Source organism: Balaenoptera ricei, chromosome 16 (assembly GCF_028023285.1).
Source record: "Balaenoptera ricei isolate mBalRic1 chromosome 16, mBalRic1.hap2, whole genome shotgun sequence".
Classification (NCBI taxonomy): domain Eukaryota; kingdom Metazoa; phylum Chordata; class Mammalia; order Artiodactyla; family Balaenopteridae; genus Balaenoptera; species Balaenoptera ricei.
In genome coordinates, this window is record NC_082654.1 from 17,647,376 (window position 1) to 17,668,811 (window position 21,436).

General features: G+C 49.1%; 1 protein-coding gene across 8 annotated transcripts in view; it reads right to left on the bottom strand.

The window, feature by feature from the left end:
- Positions 1-21,436, bottom strand: part of VTI1A (vesicle transport through interaction with t-SNAREs 1A) — a 415,946-nt gene that overhangs the window by 55,694 nt on the left and 338,816 nt on the right. For 5 of the 8 annotated variants that reach the window (XM_059899426.1, XM_059899427.1, XM_059899423.1 and 2 more), the window contains one exon: positions 5,952-7,081. The exons of 2 other annotated variants lie outside the window; for them this stretch is intronic. In XM_059899426.1, the coding sequence (XP_059755409.1) occupies positions 6,988-7,081 (94 nt within the window). In that variant the 3' untranslated portion in view covers positions 5,952-6,987. Of the gene's footprint in view, positions 1-5,951; positions 7,082-21,436 lie in introns of those variants that run through there. One more of the 8 variants, XM_059899434.1, reaches the window with a different exon arrangement.

Below are 21,436 nucleotides of genomic sequence, written 5' to 3' on the forward strand. Positions count from 1 at the left end.
CTTCCCTTCTCCTCTTTCTTCCAAAGACCGCTAACTACTCCCTTGAGTGGTGGGTCGCTTCTCCCCCAAATGCCAAATCTCCCACAGGAAACGGTCAGACCGGAAAGGTTCACCCAGAGGGATCGTGGCTGATGAAGCTGCCTAGGGGATTATGAATCTGCATTTTTCCAGGGTCCAAGGTCAGAAACCAAAGGAGTGAGTCTTTAAAGGTGGGATTTCAGGTGTCTCCCAGCCAGCCCATAGGGTGTCACCATGCAGGGCCCTGGCTGACCTTACAATTGTACACCCTTCAGAGGGCCAAGGCCTTGGCCACCTCCTGTGTCCAGAAGAGAAGCAAACAAGGGAAGGGGGCAGTGTGGTCGGAGCCTCAGAGAGTGGGGTTGGCAGGCTTCTGTCCCCGCCTTTACCAGCCTACGGCCTACACTTCTCCACTGAATTTAGCAGCAGCTCCCGTCTCCCAAGGAGGTGATGGATTCTAGCCACTTTCTCAGCTCCTCTCCCTTCTGATGATGTAAGACAGGGAAGATTAAGAGGAAAATGCAGTACAGTGAGGCACACTGCCGAGCCCGATGGTGGGGTGGGTATACGGTGGGCCTCCGTAAGTGTCAGCTGAGGGCTCCTCTGAGGCCAGGGTCTTAGGCAGAACTTTCTGGAAAGAAGCTGGAGCTCGAGGTTGTATTCGTTCTCAACTCTGTGGGACCTCGTCATGCAAAAAACACTTCTCTCCAACTCAGGTACTTTTCCTGGCAACATAAGTTAAAAGCAAAAAAGTTGAGGCAACAAAGCAGCACTGAGCTGGAGGAGGGCCTTGGTTCCCCCTGGTCCTGTCCCCTCCTGAGTACACTTTGGGGAGGCCGGGGGACATAGCGGGTGCGCCGCACTGAGCAGTGCCTGTCCTGCCCCCAGGAAAGTTCAGGCGGCTCTCAGCAGAGGAGTGTGCGTGGTCGATCAATACAGGCTTCGGGGCCGCTGAGCTATTATTCACGCCAAAGGGCCTTGTTTGGATGAAGGAAGGAGTGCTGCATGGGTTCACAGAATCACAGGCCGGAGCTCTGCTCCTTGGCACTTCCCCCCTCTCTGTGATATCTTCGTTATTTATGCAGCACAAGTAGCGAGGTGATTCAGGATAAGGAAGTGCTTTCCCCACAGCTTGCTGGGAGCCCCATGAGGCAAGGCAACAGGGATTGCATGTGATTTGGGCCAGGGTTCCAGGAGATATGCACCCTGCCTTTCCTCTCCTTTGGCTGTTTCTGAAGGAGGGGCCCAGAGTGGCACAAAGTGGGGCCTACTTGCCTGTGTCCCTCCTTCTTGGCTACTTCCTGGGATGAGCCCCCCTAACCATCTCCATCCTTAACCTGCACATTGCCTGTTCCTTACCTCCTCATACACTCCCAACCTCATACACTCCCATTCCTGTCCTGCCATCTTGGTTGCCCCATCATCTAGGTTTGCCCCACCATCTTGGTTTGTCCCACCATCTTGGTTTGCCCTACCGTCTTGGTTTGCCCTACCATCTTGGTTGCCCCACCATCTTGTTTTTGCCCTACTTGCCTCTGGCAAGCTGGTTCTGGAACATTCACCTGTTATTGACCTGGAATCCTCACAGACATGGGCAGTCTCTCTCAGCACTCAACGTGTCTTTCCTCCAGCACAACAGTAGAGGACTCTGACGTTGGCTCCATCACCCACTTCAGGACCCTGTATCCAGCCTTGGCTCTAATCGCACACCCTATTCTCTTGCCTGTACCTGGCTGCTCTTGGTTACCCTTCAATGGCTCCCTTCTTGGGTGCAGTGCCGACGGCTTTAAGAACTTTTCTGAGCTGTCCGTGTACACAGTCGCCTGCCCCATTTTAAAAAAGCTGACATCTTGTCTGAGAGCCACCTGACTATTCCCATAATGTGGGCGGCCCCTCGCAGGTACCACTGGTTTGAGTCCAATGTGCTGCAGGCAGAGTAAAGTCATATAAACAAGAGTGTTTCCTGGGGTTTCGTTTCAGGTTAGTGAGTTATGGCATAGGGCAAGGCCAAGTTTGAGGGCCGCCGTCCCATCTCAGGCAGTAACCTCAACCAGTGTCTCCGGGAGTCAGACTGGGGATGGCTCACTACAGAGTCTTCCTTCCTTCTTTCTGGAAAAACGGCTCTGAGCAAGCCTTTTGCTGAGGTATAGAGTCCATTCCAAAGGTGGCAAGTTGTCGTGTGGCTGATTTGGAGTGGACTGAAAAGGAGGCTTGAGATCCCCCAGACCCTGGTGTGTCTGCCATTTCTAAGCCCACAGTGACCCATGAGGCTCGAGGCCAGGCCTCACCTGGCTCACACCCGCTGGCCCCTCCTGTGCCACGGCTCCTGTAGGGCCATCTGTCCTTGTGTGGGCGACGCTGAGAGGTGCTGTGCTGGGCAAGGAACGTGTACCATCTCTCCCCTTCACGTCCACAGAGAAGTTGCCCAAGGGGTCTGGTCTCTCTGTGGGGGTGGGTGGAAGTAGAAAGAGGTTGGGAGAAAAGTACTCCCCATTCCCTGATATTGACCAGAACACCCCAGCTCTGCCAATGAACCAGGGCTCTCAGAGTGGCTGTATGGTTATGTGAACTCATCGAATCAAACAGGGTGACCAGATGCGTCCAGCAGTTACAGCATGGAAGATGCCATTGACTTCTGACTTAGGATGATGATGATGATATTGGAACTTTTTCCCGCAGGCTCACAGCCCATGGAAAAGCCAAACACTTCACAGAAAGGAAAAAAAAGGTGGAAGGTCAACCCCAGGAAAGTGCTGCATCTGTTGTCTATTAGGGAAGCACTGTTTGCAATGAGCTCATTGATGACACAGAGATGGCCCAGACGTGCCCCCATCACACCCTCCCAGCACCAGCCAGCCGGACACACAAGTGTTCCCTTTGAGAAGTCCCTACTTACTTTCACTCCAGACCGGAGTCCTCCAACCACACACTCAGCTAAAGGGGGAGGCAAGTGGACCAGAGACAGGGGACACACAGCGGTTCCTCGGAAACCAGCCCCAGCCATGACCAAGCAGCAGTCCTTGGCTCTGGACACACATTTCTCCCAGGAAAGCCACCTCCACTTCCAAGCACTCGGTGCCCCACTGGGCTAGCAGTTCAAACCAAAGAGATGAGGAAATCATGGCTGGTAGTTAATTCTCAACTACGTAGACAAACGGCTATAAATATTTATGATAGGAAATTTCATTATTTAAAAATGCTGCTCTAAATTTCCAGCTATCTCCATGAGAGTGCCTGCCGAACAGGTTGCAAATTAAGAACAATTATTTTTGTCTTCTGCATTTGAATAGAACTTACAGCTAAAGTCATTTAAAGGGGTTAACATCCACCTTAATTAAATATTAAAGTGTGCCTGTACCTGCTGCTTTTGTTGCCCCTTCGAATAAGATATAACCTATTTTTGACAAGTTTTCATCTTTCTCTGTGGAAGACGCTACATGAAACCAAATCAGTGGCAAAGAGGAGAGTAATGAATAATCTATTTCATATTCCAACAGTATCCAGAGCTCGGAGTGGAAAAATATTCAGTCGGATGATGGCAAGAGGCTGCTTGGGTACCACATGACACAGCTAATGTTTAAATAATAATAATAAAAAAAAAGCGATAAACAAATCATTAGCCCTTAACAGTTTAATGCAATTTGTTAATGAACGTAATGGTGGGGACTAATAATGAAAGAAAATAAAAACGTCTAAACAGGCGCCAAGTTGCTGGCGATGCGCAATTATTTCCTTGTCAAGTTTTTATGATTTAATGAGCCCCTCTGGGACTGACGGCTGTCAGTCAGTCGTGACTTTTTGACACCATTACAACTTCAAATACAGCAGCAGGCAGGCTGTTTTCCTCGGATTTGAAATACTGAAATGATCTGACAGTTTTAAAGAAAAGATGTGCAAAAGAAAGAAAAAAAAAAAAAGGAGAGAGAGAGGAAGAGAAAGACGGTTGCTTTCCTTTCTTTCCTTTTTTTCCTTCCCCCTCCTTTCTTCTGTGGAGTAGATAATCTCTGGATGCTGTTTGGTAATGAAAATCCAATCACTGAGGTCATTATCTGATGAGCTTTTTGGAACAGGCAGGCTTTTTTCCCCCTCTTTATTTCTTTACTTAATGATAACCCTCAATGGGCTTGCCCCGCATGGGACGGCCAGAGCTGCACAATTTTGTTCACCATTAATTTCAGCCTTTGAAGCTCAGGGCTCAGAAGCAGTAGCAAAGCAAACCCCCCACCAAGCTGGTTCCAAAATAAGACAATCCAGCCTGCCTTAAACAGAATAGCAAATGGCCTCCCAGCCCAGGCCTGGCAGCTGACGTCAGGCCCGCTGCATTTGCAGGCATTCGTCGGCATTCGTCTTCAACGTGGAACATTTAAAACTCTTTACAACTTAAGAGACTTTAATTAAATTGCTTTTGATTCTGGAGCAGGGCAGCATCCACTTTATTTATGCTGCCAGGGAAACTGTTTAGTCTGCATGAATTTTATATGGCAAGGGCTTCCTCCTTCCTCTTCCTCCTCCGGCTCCTCTTCTACACCCCACCCTTCCGTTGAACATAATTTTTAACAAAGGCTCCTGACTTTAGAGATATTTGTCAATTTCACATTAAGTTCCTAGAACCTTTCACAGTTCTATGAATGGCTTCGAATTTGTGGGCTTTCCTCCTTCCCCAGGGGAGCAGGGCAAACAATTTTCCTCCCCTGGGGCTCCTCTGAGTCTGTCCTGCAGCATTCGAGAGGGCCAGGTGGGAATTCAGGGGCCTTCGGACCAGCTTCCTACAAAAGTGGTCACTATCCCGGTCTAGGGGGTCACTCTTGCGGTGAATTTGATGGGGCTGTTAGGCCAATCTTCTTCCCACTCTCAGGGTTGAATTGGGGCAAAATCTCAGGCAAGGGCTGATAATGACATAGAACCCTAAAGAAGAAGCCACTGAAGGGTGAGCGATGCACTCCCTCCTCATTTCCTCTTTCAACATGAACGTCAGGTGTTAGTGAAATATTTAGGAGCCAGCGAGTTTAGATGATCAGATCAACCTGGCTTGCCAGGTGGCCTTAGGAAGAGTCTGGCGGCGTGAGGTGTAGCTGGGTGACCGATTATACACTTTAGCTAAGACCAACTGTTTTGAAGGAAGCTACCGGAGAGGTTGGTAGAGTACTTCCCCACCATTAGAGTTTCAAAACGAGAAGGAGATTACTTGTTTCCCTGCTTTTTCATTGTTTCTTCGATGTGTTTAGCAGGTACAGAATTCCGTTATCAGAATAAAAGATTCTTGCTGAGATAGATCCCTTAAGCTGATAGGAAAATTAGTACAGCCTTCCCACTCCTTTGCTGGCCTACTTCGCTCTGCCAAAATCCCACACCATCCCTGCGAAGTAAATGCTGCAGCTTTATTTACACAAGACTAAATGATTTATCTGAACACATGCAGGCCCTAGCCTGTTTCGATAAGTACAATTTCTCGGGTGGATTTTGCCATTCTGCATTTCCTCTCTAAGCCATAATGGTTCTCTCCTGAGTTGGGGAATAAAAAAAATCAAGAGCTGCATCCAGGTGATCTCAGCCCATGGGCACAGGTGGTTAGCATTTTTTATGAAGGGAATAAGTTTGCTTTTCAAGGATTCAAAGCTTCCAATTATACTCAAAAGATAGAAAGGACCCTGTAAGTGCCTATGAAGTCTTAAGAAAAACACATTTTGCTTTATGACTAGCGGGAGAGTGACCTCAGCTTGGGCACCTTGAAGCCTGATCATAAATGAACTCATCTTAAACGCAATTCCCGGTTACCTCGGACAGAAAGAAACCCAAGAAAATCACAAAGCATGGCAGAGGTTTGAATACATAGTGAATTCAGGAAGGCTGTGCTCACATTTGTTAGTGAAAAACCCAAGCCATCCTTTTGTAACGCGCTGCAATCCCTTATTCTTTTAAAGGAGGTTAGTGAACATTTTCCATCAAGTTTATTTCCAGTGGATCAGCCTATAGGACTCTCCCATATTGATAATCACATTTGAAATTTCTCACTGAAGGAGTCAGGTTCTTGCTCTTCCTGAAATATTCATGCTCTCTTTACATACTGGAATGGATGTGGAGAGAACCCTTTTACATGTATGAGGGCTGCTTTTGGCAGTGCAAATATTAAGACGGAAAGGATACAGAGACGCTTACACAGGTCAGGGGAGAGGAGGTCACCATTAAATACCATGCCGGGGCTCTCTCTGCCAGCAGATTCTGGGGAGTATGGGATTTTTGGAAGGCAAGGAAATCCTTCTTGTAGCCAGTAATCAAAGTTGTGAAAAGTGGATATTGGGCAGGCTCAGCAAAAAATATTCTTGGGTAAAAAAAAAAAAATATATATATATATATATATATGCATAGAAAAACAGGGAAAGTGCTAAGTCAATTTCCTGCACAACTGCTATTAAATACCCACCTTTACAATGAAAGCTCTCAGGCAGGTGCACTATATTCATTATGCCTGGGGAGGAACAGGGCTGGTGTGCTGGGCCGGTCACTGGCTCTGGCCGCTGCGTGCCTCTGCATTTTTCATGCTCAGACATCACAGAAGGGCTGATCGGTGACAAGAGGTGTGTGACAAACAGCACAGCCCATCAGAAGCCCCCGTGACTGCCTCATCATGCCCTCTCCCAAACCATGACCCCTGACATGTCCACAGGGCAAGCGAGAATGTCACCAAGGCTATTTTGGTCAGTAGATGAAATTACCAAAAGGCAAATAAACATTCGCCTTCCCCTATGAAAAACAAATCTGGGTGAAGACAAACCTAGAAAAGGAAGCCAACCCACATGCAAACAGGAATAGGAAATATTTTTACACTCTTTGCACTTCAGCTGAGCAGCGGCGAAAGAGAGGGAGGATCATTCAGGCCCTGTCAGCGCGAGAGAATGATTCATGTGACCATTTTGTCTTAATTACTCAGAACGAGCCACGGTCGCTGTTTATCAAGGAACAGCAGATACATCAGTGTCTTCTGACAGAAAAAGTGATGGCTGTCAGGATGGTGATAACCAGGACGATGGCCAGAAGGACGATCAGGATGCGGTTCTGGATGATTCTAGGAGAGAGCAAAGGAGGAAAAGCGATTCACACAGATAAACCGAGGACAAAGATCATGTAAGACCAAGTCGGCTAATCAAACAGAGGCTTCGCGGATGGGGGTGGGGAGCGCAGTGTGGGCTGTGCGTGTGCGTGTGCCTGCGTGCGTGTGTGTGTGTGTGACCACGCAGCTCTGTGGTTCCACAAACAATCCACCAGCAAACGAACGACGCCACAGCGATTGTCACGAGGCACCCGGAGAAATGCTTCCTGAGAAGCTGCAGCGAATCAAATGGCTTTCTGGTCTCCGAGCACCATGCAGTAATCTTTCAGTGATCAAGGGCCCCATGCGAGCTTCTCTTTTTAATTTAACATGTGAGACAAGCCTCATTTTTTTTGCAGTGTTTCCCGTGAAAGTGAAAGACTCCAAGGAAACATATGTCAGTAAGGTACCTACCTGTACAGAAATACCCGGGGAAAAGTAAAAGAGAGACTTAGGAAGAAAAGGACAAGATTAAGAAGCAAGTGTCAAGCTTGCAGCTCAGGCTATGAAACCATCATCTGTCACTGGGGCTCACGCTCCGTTACGCCGAGAGGAAACGGTACATGTGCTCCGTGGCAAAAAAAAAAAAAAAAAAAAAAAGATGGAAATGAGGAATAATACAAAGTACCCGGGTGCCTCGTGTGCTCTGGCTGGTGGGCCCTCACCTCTAGGGATTCCAATCCCCTCAGCTCTGGCTCTGCCAAATGCAGATGGGGAACTGGGGACTCAGAAGGAGAGCCAGAGTGCAGATGCACGCTCTAAGATGCCTGCAGAGGGCTTCTGATGAAGTTGTTTCATACTTTGTTACCTCATTCTGAGAAAAGAGGTCGAACATCAGAATGCCTCGTTGAGGCTGTCTAAGGGAAAAAGCTGGGTCAAACAGCCTTGCCCACGCTCGCTCCCACAGAACCGACCATGCAGAAATAGAGGCAGAGTGGTGGGCACTCCGGCCGGCTGTCCATCCAGCTGTCAAGACCCCACAGCAAACCCCATCTGCCCGTCCGCCAAATACCAAGGAGAAAAAAAGGTCTGCTGCCTTGTCTAGACACAGAACGTGGGATGGGGACTCCCATGGGAGGAACTAGGTGGGACCAGCCAGGCCCCCGCTTTAACAGAGACCCCACCCTCCTAACTTCACATCTTCGAGAAGAAATCTCTACAGGGCCTTCGCAGCCTTTTCTAGCTTCTGGGTGAGTTTCTTTCTCGGAAGAATGACAACATCCTTGTGGTTTCAGTTGCATTCTTCCTTGCGCAACCCCTTCTTCCCCAAACCTAAATGGATGGATGCAGACAGTCATATCAGACAAACCCACTCCCTCGTGGAGCCCTGGAAGGACTAGCTCCCTCTCCTCCTGACAGGTTACAAAATGATCACATTTGCTGACACGTCTTCCGCAAAACTGCTTTAGCGCCTGTGTCCACTTTCCTCCAAGGAGATGAATGATCCGCTCGGTCCTCATTTATCACGTAATGCTCAGCTAAGATCTGTCTCGTTTATTTCTTCCCTTCCCCACTAGAAAGGCTGAGCCCTGACATTAATTCTTCTGCGATGACAGCTAATTCAGACTTAACAGGCCATATTTACTCAGGAACCAGGAAGATTCTCGGTCCCCAAAATAAATAAATAAAAACGGGACTTCGCGGCTTGTTAAAGTGAGGCTAATTACGAACACTGATCGGTGTAACTTGGTGGCTTGATTTAAAACCCAAACTGATTTTTTCCCCCTTTTCCCTGGAAGGGGCAGAAGTCTTCAGAACAGTCCCTACACATCCCATTTGCCCAAGTCACTGTCAAATCTCGATGTACCACAGTCACCCGCATCAGACTTGCAAAGGAAATCAGCAAAATGGAAGCTCAGCAGTGAAACAGATTAAAAGCATGAAAACTCTAAAATTCTGCCTTAAGTCATCCACGGTACTGTGTCTCCCGGATGACAACCATTTTATTTGTGGGTTGAGGGCCCCAAGGCATCCATGATGCTAATTTATAAAGGATTAACTGTGGGTGTTACCTGTTTAATCTGAGGCATGGTTAGAAAAATGAATACACAGGATTCCCTAAATCCTCGGCTCTTCCCCAGTCTTCCTAATTGGGCTTCCCTCATCTCAAAGCAAAGAGTGGGTTTCACCCATGCTCCTTCCTAATAGCTTGTATCTTTAACTCAGTCAGTGCACACACACCTGATCCCAAGAAGGGCACCACTGGGTCACAGACATTCAGAAAGACCTTGGTGCGTCCACAGAGCCTGGAGCCTTCACTTCTCCAGCCCCAGCACTCGGCATGGTTACTGGCACGTAGGCCCCCAGGAGAACTGTCCAAAGGATGATAATGAAAGAACGCAGCCCCTGTAATTGTAATCATTCCATTCAAGGGAGAATGGAGAAGAAATCTGTGCAAATTTAATTTGCAGGAAAATCGCAAGGGGGTCTGCATAGAAAAGGCTGAAGTTAAAAGCTGACGTAAACTCCCCAAAGATGGAACACTGTATCATGGTGTCTTCTCAGAGCACTACTGGGTCAAACGGGGAGAAGGAATGGTCCTCATGGAACTGTGTGCTGGCGGTGGAAGAGGTCAGCAGGAGAGAGTATTTGCTTTCAAACAAAGACATGTGGGACAAAGGGTGTAGAGGGGCAAAAAAAAAAAAAAAAAAAAAGAGTTGGAGCTGACAGAATTGGAAGTAAGCTTGACTCTGGCCAGGCCACCAACCCAGTTTTGGGCCTCAAAGGTGTTGGGCAGATACAATACCTCTAAGGGCCAGAAAAGTGAGCTGTTGGGGCCTTTGAGTGAATAAGACCAAGCCAGCCTGGACGGAGAAACAAAGGCTGGCATTGGTGGGCCCCATCTGTGAGGAGACCTGGCCTACCATCACAGCCAGGGGCTGCTGGCAGGTATTGCTGTAGGCAAAGCAGAAAGGAATGCAGAGTCCGGAAAGAATCAGGTCCACAAGCCGGGAAGTGGGGTTCCCAGCTCGTGAAGCAGAGAAGGAACTTTGGGGGAAGCCCAGAGTAACTTCCTTCTAACTTTGGACAAGGTTGCAGTGGGGGGTGGGGGTGGGGGGGGGCGCTTTATATTCAACTAGGTCTGCCACAAGCGGTCTTAATCTCCCTTTTGAAAATGCAAAGTGTGTTTACCCAGTAAATAATTTAAGAAAGAATATACACTTGAAAGAAGACATCCATTGAAACAGCGAGGCTAAATTGCCTCCAGGCAAAAACATGTGCATTTGCATGCTGCATTCTATTAAGTGAGCAGGCTGTGGCTTTAAAAGAATGCAGAGCCAAATTAAAAGGAATGTGGGCCCGAAACATCAAGGATTCTCCAAGTTTACATTATGAATCACAGTGCTGTTGATACAAGATGAATTAACCATTTACTTTGAGGCTGAACTCACAAAGTATTGTTGAAAATACCGATCCCCGTGTGGAACCCAGGGAGCAGCTAATCTTTCCATTGCCAGTCTCCTCCCGCTCTGGAAACAAGCTCCTGCGTGTGGCAGCCGGAATCACAGAAGACTGGTTAAAGGGAAGTGAGCAGACGAGGCACCTGGCACAGCTCTCTGCTCTCGCTGGAGGAACCCAGGAATTCCACTGTAGTGGGCGTTTCCACATTCACCAGCTTGCACATCCTTATTTCTGGGCACCCTCACCTGTCCCTTGATGTCAGATGTGGCCACGTGACCTGTTTTAGTCCATGCAATGTGAGCAGGAGAGCTAGGCATCACTTCCAGGTGGAGGCATTTAACTTCCAGGGTTTGACTCTCCAGCTGGCTCTTCCCTTGCTGTTCTGATCTAGGAGGCTATAGGTTCCGGGAGTACAGCTACAGGATGGTGGAGACTCCTTCCGCCTGGATCCCTGAGTCACCCCATGGAAGACTATTGCCCTGGAGGCTCAGTGGGACTCACAGTGGACTTGTATTAAGGTAATGAGATTTGGGGGTCATTTGTACTGCAGGATAACATCAGCTATCCTGCACTCTTGACCCCCTTCTCCAACAAGATGGGGTGTCTGGCTAAGCCAAGTGGTTTAAAGCATCCAAGAAGCCAAGGTATAATGGCAGGTGAAATGACTTCCTTCCTTGAAGGATAGGTTTTTTGCCTCTTGGTTTTCAAAAGCTGGGATCCTCATCTCTCCATACTTGGGCATAAGACTCCTCACTGAAGACTCAAGAGCTTCTTCCAGCTGTAACCAATGACAGTGTGTGTTCATGAATGTTTCAGCAAGCTCAGGTGGGGCATTCTGCTTCCCACGAAGAGCAGATATGTGTTGGCCGCATTCATTTCTCCCTTCCAAACATCTGGCGCTACCCCTAGCCCCAGGGGTAGAGCTGTGACCTAGGCTAAGAGGTCAGTGTGTTACATGCCCCTGACCACAGTGACTGGACCAGGAGCAGGCATGTGAATGAAGCCAGTCTAATAGAGTGAATGTCAGAAGCTTTGCTTGGAATGCAAGGTCAGGTCACCTGGACTATGTGGTGTGCAGGTTTTAGGCCTGGATCTGCTGCAGCCATTTTGTTTCCATGAGGGAAGCCAGCTGAAGAAAGAAGCTGACCCATGGAGGATAGCAGAGTTGAAGAAAAAGCAGAGAAATGGAACCCCAGTCCTAGAGACGTGGACCTCTCTATCAAACATCCTTCTTTTGGACTTTCCATTATATAAGAAAATAAATGAATGCTATTTCTGAAGTCAGTTTGAGCTAGGTCTTCTGTTACCTGAGACCAAAAAGCATTTTTAGGTTGATTCACTTTAATTTCAAAACCAAGTCCTTGATCAACGGCATATTTTCCCCACCTCTTCCAGGAGAATTTCCCGACCATGCCCCTTGCTCACTCATGTATTTCCCTGTGTGTGCCCCTCTCTTACCACTACATTTGCCACACAGTTTTATGATTTTCTGTTTCTGTGCAGGTTTCCCCAATAAAAAGTGGCCCCTCTACGGTCTGAATCTCCTTTGTCTTTTGTATTCCCAGTGCTTAAAATAGAGCTTGGCATAGACATTCCCAAAAAAAAAAAAAAAAAGCGTGCTGAATGTATGAATGAAGGTTCATGTAGTTGTCTTCCTGGTTTCTAAGAGCTGCTTGTAGACAAGCACAGCTTTAGGAGTTAGCTCTTAGCCACTCTCCCATGAAGCATGACAGCAGTGTCCAAATCCCTTTACAAGCCTGCATTCATTTGTTGGAGAGTGCACAACACGCCACAGGTTTGATGCTCCGTCCTGCACACGCTTTCCTGCCTGACCGCAAATAATGATGCCTCACCTTTGGGGTCTGACAGAACAGTACCAGTTGGCAGGACATTTAGCAACCAGGAGAGCGGGGGGCGGGGCAGGGCGCAGGGGAGACGCTGTGCACAGGAGCCTGTATCGTGTCTCTTTGGGAACTTTCCAAAAACAAGGACCAAGGGAAAGGCTCTCCAAGTTCTACGTCCAATTCAATGGTAATGTTCACCAGAAAGAAATGAAAACAGGAGTAGGGGAAATGGTTCATTGTAATCAGCCTCTAACACTAACTTTAATTTGAAGCATTCTTTTCAAAGCTGGGTACATGGTTGCCTCTGAGCTAGAGCTGTGTGTTTGTTGTGTCCACTGATAAAGCCCATCCAGGGTCTTCTATGTCCTGTGCCTTCAGGGGGATCCCCAGCTTCACCCCAGGATTCAGGTGGGGCGGCCCCCAGTCTCTGATTCCACAGGTGGACACATGACCCAGGCAGGCTCAGCTAATTACAGCTCTCTGGCCCCTGCACAACCACTTGTTCAGGAATTGGCATGCCACTCAGGCCAGATGGACTCGCCCGGGGATTCTTCCTAAAAAATCAAGAAAAAGGTCCTCTCTTTACTGGGATTGACTGTAGGGACAATGGAAGCCTAGAGCAGCAGGGATGGGGGGATGGGGGAGTGGGGGGAATTCTTATCACCACGCAGGAGGGGAACCTGCCCGAAGGATGGTACACAGGGGAGCAGAGAGCCCAGAGATGAAGAAAAAGACAGGTTCCTAAAGGCATTATTTGAACCCCTGCTGTGTGCCTGAGGAACCTCCCAGTTATAGGAGCCAAACAATTCCCTTTTGATTCAAGCACGTTTGGCTGGGGCTTCTCTCACTTTCAACCATACTGACTGTACTGAGTTGAAGAGCTATCCCCTCACCCCGCCCCAAATTCATGTCCACCTCAGAATGTGACCTCATCTGGGAACAGGGTCTTTGCAGATGTAATTTGTTAAGGATCTTGAGACAAAATCATCCTGGATGTAGGGTGGGCCCGAGATCCAATGACTGGTGTTCCTTATGAGAAGAGATGGCACACATACAGGGAAGAAGGCCCTATGAAGTCACGTGCAGAGACTGGAGAGATGCTGCCACCAGCCAAGGAAAGCGTGGGGTCACCTGAAGCTCTAAGAGGCAAGGAAGGATTCTTCCCTAGAGCCTTCAGAGGGAGCAGGGCCCTGCTGACTCCTTGATTTCAGACATCAAACCTCTAGAACAATGACAGAATATATTTCCATTGTTTTAAGCCCTCAGTTTGTGGTGCTTTGTAATGGCAGCCCTAGGACATGAATACATGAAGTTCTCAGATCCAGACCAGGATATGGACCCGGCCTTCTTGTCTCGGCCTTTACAATGACCCTTCTCCATGTCTCCACCTCCTTGTCTTCCTGTGAGGTCAGGACAGTCCCAGCCTGGTTCCCTGGAAGCTTTGCATACAGCTGTGGGGCTCACAATCTTCAGGAGCTGTTGGTTCTTACATCACAGAATGAGATTTCTATTCACGAACAGAGTAGGCCGTGGCCCAAAGCCATGTGAAATGAGGGACCTGAGGGGGCACATCCCACGAGACTCCTGCCTTTGGGATAAGACATTTAAAACAAGAAGAGGGACTTCCCTGGTGGCACAGTGGTTAAGAATCTGCCTGCCAGTGCAGGGGACACGGGTTTGATCCCTGGTCCAAGAAGAACCCATGTGCCGTGGAGCAACTAAGCCCATGCGCCACAACTACTGAGCCTGCGCTCTAAAGCCTGCGAGCCACAACTACTGAGCCTGCGTGACACAACTACTGAAGCCCGCGCTCTGCAACAAAGAGAAGCCACTGCAATGAGAAGGCCGCGCACCACAACAAAGAGTAGCCCCTGCTCACCGCAACTAGAGGAAGCCCGCATGCAGCAATGAAGACCCAACGCAGCCAAAAATAATAATAAATAAATAAATAAATTTATATATATTAAAAAAAAAAAAAACAAGAAGAAAGCCAGATGTTATCTCTGGGCCAACTAACTAAGCCTTCCCCCACCATTCATAGTCCGTACTTACTGACCTGCATTTAGGAGTGGTCAGTTATCCACAAGTCCTGAGGGAACGGGACACAGGAGGGATACGTTTTAACAGGCGGAGAAATGAGCATGCTCTCCAGCAAGGCAATGAGGGGACAGGAGCCAGTATCTGAGCCCTGGGACACCGAGGCTAGGTCCTGAGTGAGGACGAGAAGTACTCTGTTTCCGAATTTCTACTTAATTTAAAGGGATTTAAGCTTTTCTGTAAAGGGCCAGGTAATAAACGTATTAGTTTGCTAGAGCTGCAGTAACAAAGTACCACAGACTGTGTGGCTTGAACAACAGAAATGTATTGTCTCGTAGTCCTGGAGGCTGAACGTCCAAGATCAAGGTGTTGGCAGGTTGGTTCCTCCTGAGCGCTGGGAGGGAGAATCTGTTCCTCGCCTCCGCGCCAGCTCCTGGTGGTTTGCTGGCAACATTTGAAGTTCCTTGGCTTGGAGAAGCACCACCGCGATCTCTGCTTTCATCTTCACATGGCATTTTTCGTGTGTGTATCTGCATCCAAATTTCCTCTTTTTGTAAGGACACCAGTCATATTGGATTAGGGGACCACCCTGCTCCAGGATGTCTCACCTTAACTAATTGTATCTGCAAAGACCTTTTTTCCAGACAAGGTCACATTCTGAGGTCCTAGGGGTTAGCACTTCAACATATGGATTTGGGGAAGGGGAGTGGAGGAGGGGAGAACACACAATACAACCCATAACTGTTAAGTATTTTAGGCTTTGTGGGCCATACGGCCTCTGCTGCAACTACAGGATTCTGCCCGTGTAGTGCAAAAGCAGCCCTAGACAATACGTGGACGAGTGACCATGGCTGTGTTCTAATAAAACTTTCTTTACAAACACTGAGATTTGAATTTCATGTAATTTTCCCACATCAAAAAATATCCTTCTTTTGATTTTTTTCCAACCATTTTAAAATGTCAAAACCATTTTTATCCCATGGGCCATAGAAAAACAGGCAAGGGGCTAGATTTGGTGTGCTACCTGTGGTTTGCCCACTCCTGGTCTCAAAGCTAAAAACTATCGAAGGCAAGCCCTCCTCCGCTGGAGAATGTGGTGGTCCTTGGACCATGCGCAGATGGGAATGGCAGGTCTGGCCAAGTCCCTCTGAAGAGAAAAGAAAAGCCAGAGTCCCTGACCCGAGGGAGCTGACGGTGTCACAATGAGCAATCAATTACGGAAGCCTGACAACAAAGGCTGTAATTAGAGTAATGCCAGCGCCGGGGACAATTTGTTGTGTGTCCACAATCCTGGATTTGCCTGGGGTGACCTGGAGCAAGTCACTCTGACACACTTGGGCTTCAGTTTCTACCCAGCAAAATCAGCCAGTTCACCAACCACCCCAGGGAGAAGAGGATTAGCTCATTAAAGATTATAAAGCACTTTCAAAAGGTAAAGCCTTTACATGCGTGAGGTCGGCAAATAACTCTGTGAAAGGAGATGCAGTTTCAGGAAAGGTGACAGGCAGGGGGAAAGTGGTCAGAGGCTGGAGGAGCTGCCTGGGAAACCTCCAGTGGCTGGGGGGGAGGCGGAGGCAGGTGTCCAGGAAGCTGCTGCCCAACCCCCCACCAAGACCAAGCCCACCAGGCTTCTCAATCCCACAGTCTGGTATCTATCTGGGCCTCACGGTGACACTGTCCCCAGCAGGGCGAGCCTTCCCTCCAAGGTGGCCGCATAAACATCAAAGGCAAAGGGAGGGCATCCCATTGGCTGGCTTGAGGACACCTTCCCAGCCTGGGAAGGCGGCCAACAGGTACCTGTCAGAGCCCATTGATAAGCCCGCCAGGGTCTGACGAGTGGTGTGTAGTTACACTGCACTCTACATTGCCAAACGGGCACCTCGAATTTCAGGCTGGGCAGTGCAGCCTCTGCTATTCTGAACTACGGACTCAAGGATGGCAGGGGCCTGGAGAGCTTTGCTGGCTACCGGGCTTTCAGATACGATCAAGGCAGCTCGCTTCAATCAAAAGGCTTGGAAAGAACTTGAAGAAAATCAAATAAGGATGCTCTAGATATGCAAGGTACACTTATTCCCTCCCAGGTTTGCAGACAGCCAGAGCTGGAAAAGGTCTCCACACTCTGGTCTGGGGTCTTCGTTTTAGAGTCGAGGACCCTGAGGGCTTGAGAGGTGGAGGGACGTGCCCAGGGTCAACCCTGTGGGGCACAGCCAGGTCTCCAGACCCCCAGGCCCGCTCCTGTTTCACCGTGATCCCCATTCTCAGGCGAGCGGCCAGGGCCACTGTGGCGACTGCACATCATGGCAACTCCAAACATGTCTTCTGCTACCAGGGAATGTTCCACAAAATCCAGGAACACAGCTCAGAACCTATCAGTCTCCACCTCTTACTGAGCCTAACCCAGTCCCACTTCTACATACAATGAAGAGGGGCGTGGAAGGATGCACAACAGTGGTTCCCCAACTCCAGGCCGAAGCTCAAGGCAAGACAAGTGACATAGAAACCTCCTTTATTTGAAAAACACATTACTCGATTTCAAGGATTGCCCTCTTCTCTGACATTGTGTCCTTTCTACTGTTTTAGTGCTCAAATGTCCTTGATTTTATGGAGTGACGGTGATAGTAAATGGCAAGTTTTTCCCCAATGTCCTTATTTGGACATTGGAAATGTACTCTTTCCTTGGAAACTATTCTTATTTGGCAAAATCAAAAGTGGACAATCCTCCTTCAGTTCTCTGTTTAAAAAGTCCCAAGTCCAAGAAATGTGAAAGTTCGTGAACCCCGGAGTTGGAAAATCCCACCCAGCTCTACCCTCTGGAGATTCCTCCTCGGGCCTTGACAGCGTGGTTGCCAGGGTGATGCCAACAGCAACATGAGTGACAGTGACCGTGAGGGCAGCTGCAGCTACACCCCGCCCACAGCTCATGTGAGCCGGGTGTGGACTCCCGGCCAGGTGCTGTTCTGGCATCTTCTACCCTTTGTTGAACCCTCACCACAATCCCACGAGGTGGAGACTATATCACGCCCATTTGGACAAAGGAGTTCCCTGAAGCCCTAGCCCACCTCTCCAGTCTTAGCTTCCACCCCTGCTGGACACACACATAATAAAGCGGTTATTTAGGTAACTGGTGTGTCTCATGCTCTCTGTCAGACTCGCCTTGGTCGTCTGAAGGGGAGTCTTTGACATCTTCATCTTCACACTCTTCTGCATGGACACAGTGATTGGGCGTGCAAGTTAATTTTTGTTGGTAGCACAGAACACTAATTAACCTAAGTCTACTCTTTCCTTAGTGCCCAGCGTAAATGCGCAGTAAATTACTAATACTCATTTCTATTCAGGAGCATAGCTCATCAGCTTTCTTCAGTCCCTGGCACACTGGTTGTGTCCTTTCAGCCCCTCTCTTTTAGGTAAATGCATGATCACCCGATCCCTCACCAGATTCAGGGACAGAACTGAAAGCAATCGTCCTCTGGGGGTTGCTCACCAGTGACTGTCCATTGCCCAGTGACCTCGTACCACACGATTTTTTAGGACGTCAACATCACCTATCATACAGATGAAGGGATATGCTGTACAAAGATTCCAAGTCTGCTGAAGATTTAATTTAGTGCATCTGGTAGAAAAGAGTGCTAGACAGAAAAGAAAATCAGGTGGGACGATTAGCTAGACTCACTGTGTGATCTTGGGAAAGGACTAAAGATCTCTTTGTGTGATGTCATTTAATCTTCACAATGATCCTGATTTATTAGGTAGGACCCAGATTTGGTGGCTCAGACCCACCCAGGGAGAAGGCGAGCCCCACTCCGCATGCGGCCCCGGTAAAGCTCTCAGTGCGAGATGGACCTTCCTCGGTGTCAGGCCTCAATGACCTCCCATTCCCAGTTTTAGGTGCTTCTCACTCTCCCCCTGTGCATCTCCTGCTGGGTGCCCTGAGGGAGGTTCCCCACTTCCGCTGGGTCCTGCCCTGTATTGTAAAGCAACCTCACTGCCCTCCTGAACGAGCCACCCCCTAGCCCCTCCCTAGCCAAGAGCCCACACCCTCTTTATCCTCCAGAGAAGCCATGCGCAGAAGCTGATCAGCCACCTTCATTTTTGGAGCCAACTGCCTGGATTTGAATCTGCCACACACCAGTCGGGCAAGTTACTTGGACAAGTTAACTTCATTACTTCTCCAAGATTATGTCCTTTTGACCCTTTTAGTGTGAAAATATTCTTTATTTTGTAGAGTGATGGTGATAGTAGATGCCACTGTTTTCTCCCAGTGTCCCAAACTTGGACATTGGAAATGTACACTCTCTTTGGAAACTACTCCCTCTTACTTGGCAAAATAAAAAGTGGACAACGTTCCATCAGTCTTCTGTTTAAAAAGAAAGATGAAAATACCAATACAAGGAATCTGAGAGTTCCAAAGAACCAATGTTTTGGTTGGTTTCCTCCTCAGGAAAATGGGGCCAATAATAGCAGTACCTTGGTCAATAAATTACATTAATCAATAAATGAGTTAATTCAACATGAAGTGCTTAGACCAGTGCCTGGCAATAGTAACCGCTCAATAAAGAACTATAATAGTTATTATTTTATACCTCTACTCCTATTGTCACTTCACTGATCTCCCCACAATGAGTCCTGAGACTCCCCCTTATTTGGCTGCCCCCCTCCCCTCCAGTAGGCATCCCCCCCCCTCCCCCCCCCCCCCCCCCCCCGCTCAGGTGCCTTGGCCTGGAAAGCCTGCAGAGTCCTCTGCAGATTCCCGCGGGGCACATCCTAGCGCTGCCCCTGATTAGCTTGCATTGTGGGGTCCAGGTGCAGCCGCTCTCCTGGAAGCCCCGCCTTCAGCAGCTACCTCAGTTACCCAGGAAGGCGGAGGCTGCCCTCTCCAGCTCTGTTAGTTTCCCTGGGGACACCCCTTGACAGCCAAGATGCCTCTTCTGGATCAGGGCTGGCTGAGGCCACACTGGTGGAGACACGGCTGCCTTGGCTTTTGTGATGGGCTTTAACATCATTTCCTGCAAGATCTGACATTAGATACTAATCTCCTAATAGTCCTGGATTTACACCTTTTTGCTTTCCTGATGTCAGGGGAATAAACTATTTTGGCAAAGGTGTATCAGCCACCTGCATCTCTGTCAACTCTTGAGGGATGTGGTCACGTTTTCTAGATCATAACATCAGAACTTCTCTCACTCGTCCAGATCTGATTCTGTGGCTGAATGGGATGTGTCTTAACTCATATCCCCAGTGTGTCAGTCCTGGGGCTGCCTGTCCTCAGACCCTTTTCTTGTCCCTTCGTTGCTTTGCTCTATATCACAAAGAGGCTCCTCTGCCACCACCCCAACCGCTGATGACTGGCTGCCCACTGCGTTCGGCCATGGGAGGCGCTGGCAGGACAGCGGGGGGGGGGGGGGGGGGGGGAGGGGTATTCCTCCCTTCCTTCCTCTGTCTTCCCAGCAGCCCCATCTCCACTGTGGCTCCTCACAGACCCTCCCTGCTTCCAGCTCCCATCAGGTGACCCTCGCCCTGGGCTCTGGGTGGAGGGGCTTTTTGGTGACTCGAATCCCTGGGCTGCTCTGCAGGAGACACCCAGCAGCGAGCGCCCTGTCTGCTCAAACTTGTATCTCCCTCACAGTCTTTCCCTTTAAACTGATTTTACATACCCGCAAGCAGCATTAATCATTTCCGAGCAGGTGACCCCGGGTTAAGATGGCCTCCTCTGAAGGCTTATTTGAGATAAGCACGAGGGCTGACCCACAGTTCTTTGGGCGAGAGGAGGGTGGGGCAGGGTGACGATCAGATAGCAGGATCTCCAGGTTTGCGCAGGTGAAGCCACGTCACCTGCCAGCCTGGGAACGTGCGCAATTCTTTTCTCTAACCAAGGAAGGAAGTCCGGTGCGGGGTGGGGGAAGGGGAGTCTCCAGTCTGAGGGCTGCAGGCGTCGGGAGAGGGGACTGGAGGCCTGGGGGCCGCTTGCCCTCATTCTAAACTGGGGGGCTGCTCCTACTCGCCCTTGGTATGCGGAGTCAGCTCAGTGCGGCCGGATCTTCTTTTTTGCCAAGAGAAGCCAGAAACTGTGTTCTTTCCGTGAAATCGCTCAAGTTTTCAATATTGGCAACTAAGAAAAAGTTTTCCAAAACACTGGGTAGCCAAACAAAGAACATCTGTCTGTGGGTCAGAGTGGCTCTGATCGTCAGTCTGTGACCTCTGACTAGTTATTAAGGGATGAATTAAAAGGAAGGGGGTGGGTGAGGGAGAGCCTCCCTGCCCTGCATTGCTGGAGATTCCCTCGGAGGCAGGAAAAGCCCAGCCGTCCTGACCCTGTGGAAGTCTGAAGTTCAACCTCCGCGTGAGCTTCAATCACCAGGGTCTACACTGAGTGCGTCCAACTTAGCCCATAACTGATTCCTAACCGCAGGGTCAAGGGCTAGAGAGAGGTCAACAGAAGCCACAAACCAGCTTGTGTGTGCCTTTTGGACCTCTCACAAGGGGATGAAAAGCACAGGCAGAGGTCAGGGCTGGACTGCATATCTGCAGCCCCCTTGACCCTCACAGCCTGCAGAATGTGCTGGAGAGCCTGGCTGGTGCTTCTTAAGGAGGAGGGTGTACATTTTATGTGAAACATCTTACAAGTCAGTGGGCCTGAGATGGGAAGCCAAGCGGTGTCTTTCGGAGGGTGAGTGGCAAAGAGCTTTGCAGGATGGCCTCCACGCCCAATCTGTTGCGTGATCTCGTGAAAAACAAGGAAATATGCCTCAGTTTCCCCCTCTCTAAAGTGGTAGTACATATATGTGACCCCAGCATCCCTGAGGATGTTCGCTGACATCCACGCCGGTGGACTTGATAAAAAGAAAGAAAAGAAACTGCCAAGGAATACTGCGGCCTTTGAACTCTTTCTCAGCTCCTTTACTGCAGGAAATAGAAAAACCAACAAGTCAGGAGGGCTCTTTACAGAAACTGAGCCAAAAAGCAGCCTGAATCTTAGAAAGAAGAAACCATTCTTTCCTCTGTCATTCTTTGGAGGTACTGCCCTCAAGCTCCCTGGCCTTCATTTCCACAA